Below are 14,512 nucleotides of genomic sequence, written 5' to 3'. Positions count from 1 at the left end.
ACTAGCTCATAGGAGGTTTTTTTTTTTCCCCTATCGCTAATGGAAGAAATTGTTCTTTGATTTAATACTTTCAGAAACAAAAATATTATCTGCAGTGTTATGATCTTTTTCTGCTTTTGCTTTGTATGTGGTCTAGCAAAGGTGCTTAAAGGAAACTTATGTCAAGTACCACAGACACCATACTTTGTTAGCATATGGACTCTAAACCCATATAAAAAAGACGGAGGAATCACCAGAATAAAGCTGATTACTCAGTTACTGAAAACTGTTTGCTGAAAAGTGAAGCCTGGTTTTCACCAGCCTTTGTTCCAAAGTGCTCACTTATGGTTTTGGTTGAGAGGAGAGATTACCGCTGTGCCGATTTGAGCCGTAATTGAATGAATACTATGTAAAGACTAACTGAACTTCCTTTCAAACACCTGGGATAGCAATTTCTGTTGCTGCATAACCATCTAAATGTAATGCAAGGAGGTGAAAAATAAAGAACCCAAAATGGACCTACAGGAAAGAAGGGGATAGACTCTTTAGCAGGGTTTGTGGTGATAGAACAAGGGGAAATGGTTTCAGGCTCAAAGAGGGGAGATTTTAAGTTAGATATAAGGAAAAAATCTTCTACAGAGAGGGGGGTGAGGCAGTGGAACAGGATGCCCATCAACCAGGTGTGGTTGTTGCCCCATCACTGGATACTTTCAAAGTGAGGCTGGATAAGGCCCTGGGCAACCTGATTTAGCTGTGGTGTCCCTGTTCATTGCAGGAGAGTTGGGCTAGATGGCCTTCAGAGATCCCTTCTAACTCCAAGGATTCTGTGATTCTGAAAGTGTCAAGAACTCTCATATTTTTTGGTGTATGTTCGCAACAAGCAAACAAGAGTGTCAGTTAAGGTGTGACTTTTTAGAATTTTTTTTCCTTTTTGAATAGTAAGTTTATGCAGCCAGTCTTATCAAGAAAAAAACATTACACATCTGCCCATTAAACTTTTAAAAATCTGCAGTGTTATAGTAGCAATTTGCTGTGGGGTGGGAAGAAGTTCAGTTATTTAATCTTTTTAGTATGTGCAGTTTGAATAATCCCAGAAGATGAGCATTTCTTGTGCTGATCTTGCACAAAGCAGTTAAGTTGTATATAGCACAGACATGTAGCTACTGCAGAGAGAATGCTCTTTGGTACGTGAGGTATGGAGGGGGAGGGCTGCTTGCTTTCTTAAAGCATTTTATGATCTTACAGAAAAGGACTTGTTGGCCAGTTTAGGCAAGTTACTTCTGATATAGGACTTCAGCTGTCAAAAATTACATTCTTCTTAATACAGAGATGGTAAATTAGCAGATTATTGTGAACAATGCCTATAGTCCCAGAGGTTATGAGTCCACTGGTGTCTTGGGGGGATGAAGCTGCTATCACAGAAATGAACATTGCTTTCTTGGCAGCTGTGCTGGAGAAAAGTAGTTGCTCTCAGTTTTGTGGTTAATGTCTCTTATCAGAACCTAGGTCCTCTGAAATCTCTCTCAACGTTGTCCAAATCCCTTGTGCTCTTGTGGCTTTTCTTCTTTTGGTTCTCACTACCGTGTTTCTACAAATGTTTAATTTTAACAGAAATACTAAGCAAGAGTGCCTAGTATTCTTCAGGGCCATGTCTGGGCTTGGTACAGTTGTTGCATTTAATGCCAAAACAAGTCTTTTTTTTTTTTCTCCTCTCCTGAAAATGGTGAGATACTAGGAGGAAAAAAACAAACAAACTATGTAGTAGGTTAACAGCACACAGAAACCAGTATGGATGGGCCAGCTATTCATGCAAAAGCTGTGTGCCAGCCAGACGAGCTGCTGGGAGCTCCCCCTCTTGTACATTCAGACCCTGGTTTTCAAGTCTTTGATCTCTATGAGCTGATTGCTTTTTGTATTTAATCTTATTTTCTTCACCTTTTGGGTAGTTTGTGTAAGAAGGGCATGAAGTTTGCTGTGGATTACAGCCAGCTGGGCTCCAATGACTGTTTAGTAATTGGCATCTCATTTATTTATTTTAATTTTCAGTAGAAAGTTGAAAATGTTCCCTTGTGTTTAGTTTCATGTTTCATTTCACTGTGTCAGTCCTAATAGGAGTATCCCAGGTCACCTGCTTACTACTGAAAATCATGCCATTTCTCTGTAGCGATTAAAGCAGATAATTTCATGGAAGAGTATTTAGGAATCTGGTTAATGTATTCTTAGTGCTTTTTTTTAAAATTCATTACTTCTGCTAGGGAAAAGGAAGCTCAAGATGGCTTATTGCCAGCAGGCATTTCCTTGTAGTTCACGAGGAAGTGCTTGTGAGAAATCAGTTGCCACATTTCAGTAGCCTTTCTTAAACAGGTATATTGGAACACTACTTGAGCACACTGAAATAGATTAGTAACATGTCACTTGCGTGATTAAGAGGGGTGTGTGTGTGTGGTCTCTCTCTTCAGGGTGGATGACATCCCTCCAGGAATATCACTGCTTCCTGACAATATTCTTCAGGTCCTGAGGCTCCAGCTGCTGCAATGTGTTCAGAAAATGTCAGATGGACTAGAAGAGCAGCAGCAGGCTTTGTCACTTTTGCTTGTGAAATTCTTTATCATCCTTTGCAGGTATTTGTTCTGTTTACTACTTTAACAAGGCTATTGTTTTGTTTAACAAATCTTGAATGCAGCCTTTAGATTTGAATGATGTTTGCAATGTGATTAGATGCTTTCCAGTAGAATCAGAGAAAAGCCACTTTTCATGATCTAAGGGAAAAGGGAATGAAGGAGAGCAATACAATCATCTTAGTGATACTCTTTGTCATGAAAAATGGAGTAGAAGAAGCACAGACACAATTTTTTTTGTAATTATATGTCTATGTGAATTCAAGGCATGGTGCTCCTGGTATAAGAAATACTTTCAAAAGAAGTCATGCTCTAGAAAGCATTGGATATTAAAGAACTTGAAAGATAATTGTGCAGGAAGAACTGTTTCACATTCTTAACATGCTTATAATTCCATAAACAACTTAGGGAACTGACTTATTCTATTAATGCAACTGACTTCCTTCTGAAACTTACTTTTGTAATACTGTCCAGGCAGGTAAATAAACTGTTTTTAGGGATCTATTCCTCCCTATTTCTTCATTCTTTTATTATAAACTGTATTGAAAGAATAAGGGGATAAAGTATATAGTAGGGATTTTCCTTTTGAGAAGTATTTAACAAGCTTTTTTTTGAGTCCTTTGTTTCTCCTTATCCCTAAAACAGTACAAAGAGCCGTACTGCAATGTTTAAGTATTCTAGAATATTAACTAAAGCTGAATAGCTGTGTTGATGAATTAGCAACTGTTACCTTACTCTGTTGCTAAACAGTTCTCCTTGCAGGATCACATTAGTATCTGATCTTTGTGATGTCCTCCAACTGAGAAATAGCATGCATGCTTCTTTGTTGCTGTTGATTTGTTTAGTGTTCTAAAATAATTTTTGATGTTTCTTCTTGGGAGAATTTAAATTACATAACTGCTTCTAGTTAATATATTTGCTAAAGCGCTGGAAAGTGTATGCAACTACAGTATCAGTCTCTTTGTAATGCTCTAGTAATGTGGGAGAAATTAAATGTGTTATCGGATGCCATTTCTGAGCGCTCTTTTTAGAGTGTCCTGGGAATCTATTTAATCTCTGAAACCCCAAATTCCAGATAGAGCTGACCTACAGTAGGATGACTCAGGCCTTTCTTCTCCTTCCTGTTAAAAGAAAACTTGTGTACTATATTACTGTGACAGAAATAAACGTTTGAGTACATGCAGTCCTTTGGGGAGTGTTTCTGAAATGCTTATACACTTTTCTGTGATTATAGAGTGAATTCTAAAACATTGTTTGAACTAGCCTCAGATGGAACATTCTGTACATTTCTGTTTTTTCTGTTGTTTTCATAGAAATTTGGCTAATGTGGAAGAGATCGGGATGTGTTCATACATTAATCATGTAATCACCATGACTACATTATACATTCAACAGGTATGTGTTTTAACCATTGCAATCTGTTATTTTCCCCGTAGAGTACTTCCTGCTCTTGCTTATTGTGATCTCTGTCAAAGTAAACAAGTGTTTGGAGAATGCTTATGGAAAGGGATCATGACTAAGTTTTAACCTCTAGAAATCTTCTGATCACAGTTATTACTCTTTTGGATTTCTTTTCCCCCAGTTAAAAAGCAAAACAAAAGAGAAAGAAATGGCAGATCAGACCCCGATAGAAGAATTTGTGAGACATGCACTGGCTTTCTGTGAAAGTCTCTATGATCCATATCGCAACTGGAGGCAGAGAATTGCAGGGTAAGTGCGGACCAGGACAGGATCATAAGCTGTGTGAGTTTTGATAACTGCAGGTAAACGATATATAAGGCAGCTGACAGAACTGCTGATGTCAAGCTAAAATAAAATGTAGTTACATGGGTATGCTGCTGATGCGCTTTACAGATGTGAGCTGGTTGTCATAGGCACTGGATTTGATACAGTATGTTAGTTGTTTTTCAAAGACACTTGCTATTCTAAAGAGTTAATGAAATGTGCTAATTTTGGTAAGAAAAAAGCCTCATGAAGCAGATACTCTTAACACTGAAATCCAATGCAACTAGAGTTGTCAGGACTGGTGTATGCTAGGAAATTGGCTTTCTGAAAAGCTTAATTTCTGTCATTTTAGGCACAGGCTCTGCTCTTCAAAGCTGCTAGTGATTCAGTGGCTCTTGAGAGACCTCTTAAAGATTCCAATGAGATCTTTCATGTACAGTTCTCATTTATTAGCCCCAAATTCACTGCAGTAATGTTAAATGTACGTAGTCTTGCACAGTATAATTAACAAGTTTTTCTGCTGTGCGTACAAGGGCTGAAGTTGTTTGTTCCTTGCCACTACCATTCAGAACTGCTCTTTTAAGTTTCTTACTTCTACTTTCATCAAGACCATTTTGATGTGCACCAAATATTGGATCTGTGCATGCAGATAACTAGTCTTGTGAAACTTAGAGTCCTTTCTACAACATACATCCTGTAGAACTGCACTACATTTGTGCATCCAGTCACTCTTCTAACTCCACACGTACAGAGTGGAAATCATATAAAATGTGGTGGTACCTTGTTTGCTGGGGTTTTTTTGTAGCTGGCAACCTGTAATATGCTATAACGCTGCATGAATTGCAGGTACTATGAAACTGTCATTGACAGTACTAGGTTTTGTTTCCGTAACAGTTTGACTTTCTGTGCACAGAGTTTTAAGGAGAAGCACGTAAGGACCAAAACTTACATTATTTTTATGCAATATAGTTCCCCTATTCTAGAACATAGTACAGATTGATACCAGTTCTCAGGTATGGCATGACAAATTACTGTTAAGCTGTTTTCAGTTGTAGCGTTCATAATGCCAGCACATCTCGTTGTATCTTAGGTAGAATATAAATACTCAAAAACATAGAATCTGCAATCTGTAATCTTCTGTAAAGGTACAGAATTTGTTAATGAATCAATATAATCACATTGTAGAAGTCTATTTTCTGAAACTGGATGTGATTTGGATACTTTTTAAAAGCTTAAAAATATTTTCTGACAGTCTAGAGGTTGGGAAAAAAAAAATGTGGATGTACCAGGAGGTTTTTGGTTGTAACTGACCTACATGAAGCTTTTTCCATTGCTTTCTCCTTTCAAAACTTTCCCATTTTGCTAAACTGGTAGAACAAGGAAGCCAGACGGAAAGAGGAAGATAAATGTGGTTGAATTGGTTGGAAAGATAGTTTAGAAGATCACAGTATAAATATGTTTTATCTTTGAAAAGAAGTCTTTCAGTCTATCGGTAGAATTACTTCCCTTGGATTTTTCCCCCCTACCCCCACATAATGATCTCATAATAATGTTTGGTGCCTATTTCAAATTGTGTGGTTAAGAACTGTAGTAGATGGCTTACCTGCAGTAGGGAAGGACTAAATACCAGGTAGCTGGTGGTTTTTTTGGTTCATTTTATTTTGACCAAACAGTGTAGTAAAATATTAAGGCATTTCTGGTAGTGGAACAGTAAAATCATGATTTGCTGTGATTCATTTTTTCAGGATGAAATTCTTTTTTGCTATTTTTTGATCCTGTACGCAAAACTCAGATTTTTGGCAGGGTTCTCTATTATGAAATCGTGAAGTAGTAAGTCAGAAACAAAGGTGTCATATCTTTTTTTAATGTAATTTCAGACGTATCCTTAGTACAGTTGAAAAGAGCAGACAGAAGTATAAACCGGCTTCCCTCACTGTTGAGTTTGTCCCTTTCTTTTATCGTAAGTATTATCAACAGCATGTTTCAAAATGGTCATCTTTGGAGGAGTGAAGTTAGCAACTCTAAGTTCCATTCCCCAAAGAATGTGTGATAAATGTAAAAGCATCTTACTACTTTCTGAGGCTGAATGTATGGAGTTGCTTTGTTTGCTTGCCTTTTGCTCTGAGCATCACCGTCTTGCCATCCTTACTTGTCAGTGAAAGCCTGGCTGCTGCTTCTTTTTTTCCAGAGTTTCCTTCAGTGTTTACTGTAGTTTAATAAGATTGAATCTGTGAATTTTCAACTTCTTCATTTATGTTGATATATATATAAGGATTGCATGTAAGATCCTTGTAGCAACTGTAGTGATAACTTGCATGAAGAAACAATATGAGGAAAGTATGCATGCTTTTTTGTCTCATATGGTTTAGTAGATGCAAACAAAGAAACTTGGTGCCATCCAAATAGCAAAGTCTCCTTGGACTGCAGTTTGGGAAACTACTCTTTTGTCTCTGGTTAAATTATTAAATGCAATGACTGACACTTTGGAATTCATGTGTTCTTACCATTACGTATTGGCACAGAGGTCAGTAAAATGCCTTTGTCTTTGTGCTAGAGCACTGGAAATCAGCTCTAAAGTCTCCTCTTCAGGATTGTCATCTTCAGGTTCTCTCCTCTATATTTAGTTCATTGTACTTTTTTCCTCCTGAATCCCCTATTTTGTAGTGAGGCAAACCTACAAGTGTTCTAATTAGCTGGCAGGTACTCATCTGCTGATTGGCCACCTGGCAGTACAAGAAATTGCTAAACACGTGCTAAGGACATACCTGCCATAGTAGTACTAAAGACTTTTTTTGTCTGCATGGCCTCATTATTTTTCCACAGTCAGCTAGGTATTGCTCTATTGAATTTGTCTTAAGTTCCACAAAAGATTCAGAGGCTCTAAGTCAGGAAAGTGGAAGGCTTTGTTTACTTTGTAGACCAGATTTTTAAAATAGCTGTGCAATTTTCTTTTGAAACAAGCTCATACTTTCAGTATGTAGTCAGAAATACTACTTAACAATAACTGGTAATTGTCTTAAAGGTTACATTATTATTTTAATGAATACAGAATTTTTCCATTTTCAATTTCTAGTGTTTAAAATCTCAGTCTTCAGCAGTTATATTGGAAGTTTTACAATGGCTAATTCAAAATAAAATATTCCTTTGTAGTTTCAGTTGCAGCTGCTTTGATTCTAGTGATATTGCTATAGCAACAATATCCAGCCTATATCTATTCCTAAGAAGAGTTCCATATATCAGATATGCCATGAGATATCTTTGAAGATATCTTTTATTGTTAGAAAGATTACAGACCTGTATAGGCTTCCCTGGGAAGTTTGGTTCAAAGGGAGCAAGCTCTGCTTTTCTAAGGCACCTGCACTGAGTATGGCATTTGTCTCTCTGTGCCAAAAGTCTTCTAACATTTGTCATGCCTTTTAACTGTTTCTGTGTTAACGTGTTCTCTCTAGTGAAAATTAATCCCATTTTTTCCCCAATACATTTGCAGTACCTCTTTAGGTCTGTCACTCTTCCTGATAAATGCAGTGTTGTCATGTTGCTTTGATAACACTGAAATGGATGCATTTATGTACGTGACTTACATAAAAGAAAGTGGAGATCATACAGTTGAAATTTTGTATTAAACTTGCATGGTAACAAGGTGCAAGGAAGCTTCTTTTTTTATTTACTGTTCCTGCTTTTTTATTGCTTTTTTTGAGAGAAAAAAAGCTTGTGTAATTTATGTAATAAAATATGGAATCCTGCTTCTTATTTACTCCAATCAGAATGTTTCCAAGAAAGTGAACATCTCAAGGAAAGCCTGAAATGTTGCCTATTACATCTCTTTGGAGCTATTGTGGCTGGTGGTCAGGTAAGGATGTTCTAAACTCTTCCCAGCTGCTGAAGTCTCCAACATCATCTTCATTATTCAAGGCTTATAAATACCTCCATAATCAAGGAGAATTTACTTACCATGTATTAGTTATTGTGAAGTTTGGGGCTGTTCTGTGCAATAGTATCTAAATACTACAAGCTAGGTTCTGTTTTCAAAAAGCAGTAGAAAGTTGCTTTCTACAATAACTACACATTCTTATGAACTTAGTATAGTATCTTCACATACATAGAAAAATGTGAGTAACTAGACTGTTTCCACCTGCAAAGTTGTAGATTTTGTATAATTACATGAAATATATCTAGCTTACTTCCCAGTGTGTTTCAGTAGGAGACACAGGGTCTTTAGAGTTTGGAAGGTCCTTAAAACCTTTGAAATAACATGAAGAAAAGAGAATATCTGAAAAAATCCTGCTAATCATCAGCAAAGCCAGTATATGCTCTCGTGGGCTGGCTTCTGTAATGTTCTGCTTAGTAAATATTACTCCTGGTGCTTCCAGGCTTATCCATAGCGATAAAGAAGGTCTAAAGTCAAGTCAGGAAGTTGAAGCAGTGGGTCAAGTACGAGAGAGTACATGGCCTGGCAGGGATGTGACTGCAGTGTAGTTGAGGCAGGTAAAAGGTTGGGAGCCACGACTTGAATGCAAGATCCCTAGACAAGGTGGGGAGACCCTGACGAGGCTTCTTGCTGTGCTTTATAAGGCTGTACTCCTGCCCCAGATGTTGGGTGACCTTGAGGCCTATCCAGTCTGATTCCAGGAAGAGAGTTCAGGGATATGTATTCAGGGCCCAGACAAATATTTGTTATTATGTTCTTTTCATTTTTTAAAATATTATGAGTCTATGAAAATGGGGGCCTAAGTAAGTAAGGTTTATTTAGAATTAGTAGGTTATCAAGGGTACTTGATAAGAATATTATAATGTCAATTTAAATGCCCTTTCCTTTACACTGTAAGTATTCTCTTTGAAAAAGAGAGCATAGTTAAGTGGACAAGATGGGCTGCATTTCATCTGTAGCCAATAATATAATCCAAGTAGGATGTTTACTTAGCAATTACAGTATATAAGTTACAATGGAAGCAATAGTGAACGTTGCGTGATTCAGGTATCTTCAAATCAGCGATTCTGTCAGTTATGTTTTTGTTCCCCTTATAATTGTTTTCACCCACGTGTTTCAGAGAAATGCTCTTCAAGCAGTATCTCCTGCCACCATGGAAGTCTTGATGCGTGTTTTAGCAGACTGTGATAACTGGGATGATGGGAGCCCTGAGGAAGTGAGCAGAAAGGCAGAGCTTACTCTGAAGTGCCTGACAGAAGTCGTCCATATCCTTCTTAACAGCAGTTCTGACCAGCGGCAAGTGGAGACCAGTACAATACTGGAGAACTATTTCAAGTTGCTTAATTCAGACCATTCAGCCTTACCTAAACCAAGGCGATGTAGGCAGTGGGAGAGCAGGTTCATAGCACTACAGATCCAAATGCTGAGTGAGTACTCAATTGTGCAGTTCCCTTAAATGTCTCTTGATTATAGCTCAGAAACAAGTAATGATTAAATTGTTATATTAACATAACTGAAAGTTGTTCAAATAAACCATCACTTCTCTGTATAATGGAAAAACTTCAAATATTTCTTCTCATTGACATTTCTTTACATATATTCTATTTCGTATTCATATTTAACCAGAGTGGTATTCGTATTTAACCGGAGTATCAAGGTTCATGGACTACCAGTCTCTATTAAAAATAGGAAAAAAAAACAATGCTAGGCAACAGTGACAGTGATTAGCACCTTGATAACTGCAAAGTAAGGAGGATTTCTAATAAAATATCTGTGTGATGGCCATTTTGTTGTAGTTAGCTTTTCAGGTGGAATTACTGCAAACATTGGGAAAGATAATGGTCCTTAGAGTGTTGGTTCTGAGTCATTAGATAAGCATTTAGGATTTGTGGGCTTTTTCCACTTTGTTTGAAATGATAAATATAAATGCTGGTATTTCCTTCCCCTGGACTTCGAAGGAAACAGGAGTAGCATTGAGGTGGTGATCATTTACAGTGAAAGGCATCTGTATAATGCAGATAAATTTTTTGACAAGGAAACCTGTGTTTGTGTGCTTCTAATGGAAGGCATGCAGGTTAGGTACTCAGTAATGATAAAGACCTTAAACAGAATCTCAAAGCTATCAAAGATATTGTGTAGCTGAGTTTTTTTCTCTATGTATGGTAGCTTATCTGACAATTTTTACAGTGTCAAACTGTTGAGTTTTAGGTCTAGTGCTCTGTGTTTAAAACACCTCAGAGAATTCTCATGATGTATAGTTTGTTTTAAAATAAATATGTATTTTTTTTAAATTCCCATGTTTATTATGTACCATTTCTAATCCTCTTCCAGGTGTAAAATGGGAAAAAGAAAAAGCTTAATGGATTTGGGAAGTGTTTCGGTTTTAATGTCAGTTCCATTTTAATTTTGTAGATACAATCACAGCCATGTTAGACTGCACGGACAGGCCTGTTCTACAGGCAATTTTCCTTAACAGTAACTGCTTTGAGCATCTCATTCGACTGTTGCAGAACTGCAAGGTAAATTTTCCCTTATCTTCACTTCCATAACAAAACTTGTTTTCTAATATTGCAGGTATGTTTATTACATTTATTTATTCCTTCTAGGTGTGATTTTATAGTGTCTACCTACCAGAAATAAAGCTTTGGTTTGTTTAGAGCCACTAATGCCATGAAGGGTCTGATAGATCTAGGTTGTTCTAAAATCTTTTTTCCTAATGAAGTAGAAGCTTCTTCCATGTCTTGTGTTTAAAATTACGAATGCTCATTTTTAGTATTGAGCAAAAAGGCCTTTGTATGTGTTGCTCAGTTTCTAAAATCTGTTAATGTTGTTATTAGAATTGCCATCCCTTTTATTTTTTTATTTTAAATGTACTGTTGCTGGATTGTTAGGAAGTTGCTTACCACTGCTGCTAGATGGAGGTCTGAATTCTAATTTCAGAGGCTTATTTTTCCATTAAAAACACTCACTGTGTGGCTTTGTAAATGTATCAAAATATGAGTCCTGTGTAGCTGATTTAAAAAATGAGCTCAAGCTTTTGCAAATGTTCTTAGATTGTTCTCCTTTTCTGTAGGATCTAGCAATTACAGAAATGTTGTGTTTTTGTCTCAATCCCAGATGGAACCTCATAATTTGCTAGCCAATGTCTTTCACTGCTTTCTTTGTAGATTTCATTTTTCTACCTCTTCAAAAGAGCAGAGATGAAAAAACTCCATTTTTGTGATATGCCAGTGGCATAACTATTTTGAGCTCTTCTAATACTAGATAATTTAATGCTAGCTACAGTATACTATTTGAATCAAATCCATTATGATTTTGGATTAGAACGTATTTCATTGCAGCAATATATGAAAAATGTGCTTGGATTAGGTTTTAGCTGTTGTTATAATCAGTGGCAGAATGCCAATTTGCTTGAAGTGCTTTGGTGGGTTGAGTTTTTTTTGTTTGTTCTCTCCAATCTTTTCCTGAAAATATTTCACCTTGCCATTATCTTCTGTTTGGGCATCTGTGCCTATTTTTGTACTGACCTTGTACTCTGTAAGAAACTTATTTCCTAATTTCTTCTTGGGTTATTAAGTATTGAGATATTTACTTGTTCTTGTAGAATCTGGCCTTGTTCCTGTTCTCATTTAAACAAGTGGAAATTAGAACCTAGGAAAGCAGGAACAGCTACTCTTTTAGGTTTTGGATGCTTTGATTTTTGCTGCTTGTTCTCTTCATTTTTAGTCTACCTGTTTGTCTGTCATAAGATGTACTCTTGGAAGGTTTTTTCCTGTGATAGTCTTGCATACTACTGTGATCAATTGAGTCTCAGTGCTTCCAGATTGTTACATGGCTTTTTTTAACCTTTGTCGTGGAAATCGCCCCAAGAATGATAAAGTTGTATTTTCCAGTGTATCTTTGTACTTTTTGAAATAGCAAAGATGAATTTAGCAGTGGGATTAGGATTTCCTCTTGATACTGTGGGAAGAAGATCCTGTTTCTAGTAATGTATTTTTTTCTTATCTATGGAAATCTTGGTGCTGGATTCACTGGTAGGCTGTGTAAAGCACAGTTCTGCCGCTCTGTATCAGATGACGGGGAGAGTACAGACACAGATATGAAACTCAGGAATTTCTTGGATCTTCAGCAAATTTGGAGAGAGAAATTTTCATGGAAAGGAGGGGTTAAAGAAAATCCCTGCCACAATTTCTGCTATAAATATCTTGAGATTTTCAAGCCCGTGCTTCTAGTCATACTTTAAAATCATCTGCTGCCCAGCAGCCTTCTAAAATATATATATTCTTTTTCGGCAGTTGGTTTTAAGCATTATGGATGAATTATCTTCCCTTAATTATGCTCTAGGATCTGCACAAGAGCTTTTCAAAACTGATCAGTTAAGTTTTGGTGATCTAAATGTTGCCTCTTGCCGTGTGATATTCAAGAAGAGGGACTATACTTTAGAAATACCAAAAGGGGCTCAGTCTATCCTAGGTCATTTAACTAGCTGCTTGTAAGTCCTATTAAACACCTAGGAATCAGACTTTGAGCAAAGCACAGTTATCTTTAGCAGTATGCCTGGTTAAAAATACTCGATTATTGTCTGAATGGCTTTTAGATAGAAGACTTTTCACTTGCATTGACAGAGCTGAAGTAACCTTAAATCTGTATTTCAGTAATCTGAAAAATTTGCTTTTTTTCTGCATGTCTGCCTTTGCTTTTGTTTAGTGTTCTTATTTTCACTTGTTAATGCTATAACCCTCTGAGATATGTTGTAATTCTGCGATATTATGTGCTCTTGAATGTGATGTACTTCTTCAAACTGACTTGTGTTTCTGTGTATACTCACACTTGTCTAAGTCCAAGTAATATTTTGAGTATTTTCTTTCTTTGTCCTATTTTGTGGAAGCTGATTTCGTAGGGTTACTCATCTTCAGAGAGAATACCTAAGGACTAGGAGTAAACTACCTAAGTACTAGGAGAAAATGTGTGAGGAAGAAGTGGTTAATGTTTCGTTCTTACCCACTGAAGGAAAGTGTTGTTTTTTGTTGTTTTGTTTTTGTTTGGTTTTGTGCTTCTTAGGTAACTTTAAAACATTTGGATTGGGGATTTTTTTAACAGATCTTTAGAGTATATAAACAGAAGAAAAGCTGTAGTCCTGATGAGGTTATGGCTGACCTAGACACACAAAGTGACTGCAATGGGTTGTGAAGGTACTTGAGTGAACTTTAATGTTGCAAATTCAGGTACTGACTAGGGATAAGTTTCTTAGCTGAAAATGCAGTATAGGTGTATGTTTTATTTACAACCTGACAGATTCTTAGAATGTTACCAGATATAGTTTTCCTTTTCTCTTGTTCTGAAGGCTTATGTGCTCAAGACATTCTGCTGCTGTTGCTGCTTGATTTAAGTATTTTGACTAGTTATCTTCAGCCATCACACAGGATGAGACGTAAATGGACAGCAGTGAGGCATCTGTATCCATTTCTTTGCTAATGCTCCACTGTTATCTTTATTTCTTTAAAGTGAAATTTTGTCATCTTGCACATGGTAAATGAAATCATAGTTGCTAAGCTGGTGGGCAGTATAATACCCAGATAGGTCTGTTTTCTTGTCTCAGCAATGACATATTTGTCTAATTCTAGACAAAAAAAATGCAATTACTATTTAGCACAAATAAAATGTAATCTTCAACATTCTAAGAATTAACAGAGAACTAATGTTAACAGGGGAATGTGTCTCACCAGTGTGAGAACTCTCTTCTTGTATGTTAGACACAAATCCCAAGGCAGCCTCCACACGTTTGACTGGAGGGGTAACAATGTAATGTGATTATTTCCATTATTCTTGTCTCTGTTTCTAACAGCTTTTTTTAAATGCTAACAATAAAGTGGCAGACAAGAGTGAAAAAGACCTTGCCAACAAATTACTGACAGAAATGAATGAGGACCAGGTACCTACCTAATCTGTATTTTGCTTCAGTGGAGGTCAAAACACAATGACAGGAAAACTGATTCTTGTGCTTCACCTCAGTGATCCTTTGTAAGTCTTCTGTGGCAAGATGATCTTGTGTTGCTGCAGACATTAGTATTTCCCATTTGTGGAAAGTGGTTTTCCTGATTAACAGATTGAATTCAACTTCAGTTTTATTCATCTGCTTCAAGTTGCAAATATTTCAATAGATTGAGCCTCAATTTTGCATCTTTTAAGGAAAAGGTGAAGTACATGAATGGAATCCAAATAATTCTATCAACCTGGTGGTGATTTTTTTTCCCTTCCTTTC

At 36.7% G+C, this 14,512-nt stretch overlaps 1 protein-coding gene across 5 annotated transcripts in view; it reads left to right on the top strand.

Annotated features, from left to right (window-relative positions):
* The window catches only part of NBEAL1 (neurobeachin like 1), an 86,828-nt gene that overhangs the window by 21,389 nt on the left and 50,927 nt on the right, over window positions 1–14,512 (top strand). For 4 of the 5 annotated variants that reach the window (XR_002438963.1, XM_021397483.1, XM_021397481.1 and 1 more), the window contains exons 4-11: window positions 2,439–2,600; window positions 3,911–3,992; window positions 4,180–4,307; window positions 6,200–6,282; window positions 8,087–8,172; window positions 9,371–9,677; window positions 10,663–10,769; window positions 14,096–14,182. Coding sequence is in view for 4 of the 5 variants with exons in the window: in XM_021397483.1 (XP_021253158.1) it covers window positions 2,439–2,600; window positions 3,911–3,992; window positions 4,180–4,307; window positions 6,200–6,282; window positions 8,087–8,172; window positions 9,371–9,677; window positions 10,663–10,769; window positions 14,096–14,182 (1,042 nt within the window). In the remaining variant the exon portion in view is untranslated. The remainder of the gene's footprint in view (window positions 1–2,438; window positions 2,601–3,910; window positions 3,993–4,179; window positions 4,308–6,199; window positions 6,283–8,086; window positions 8,173–9,370; window positions 9,678–10,662; window positions 10,770–14,095; window positions 14,183–14,512) is intronic. The other variant, XM_021397484.1, reaches the window with a different exon arrangement.

Source organism: Numida meleagris, chromosome 5 (assembly GCF_002078875.1).
Source record: "Numida meleagris isolate 19003 breed g44 Domestic line chromosome 5, NumMel1.0, whole genome shotgun sequence".
Classification (NCBI taxonomy): Eukaryota; Metazoa; Chordata; class Aves; order Galliformes; family Numididae; genus Numida; species Numida meleagris.
This window is presented reverse-complemented; position numbering and strand designations above follow the sequence as displayed.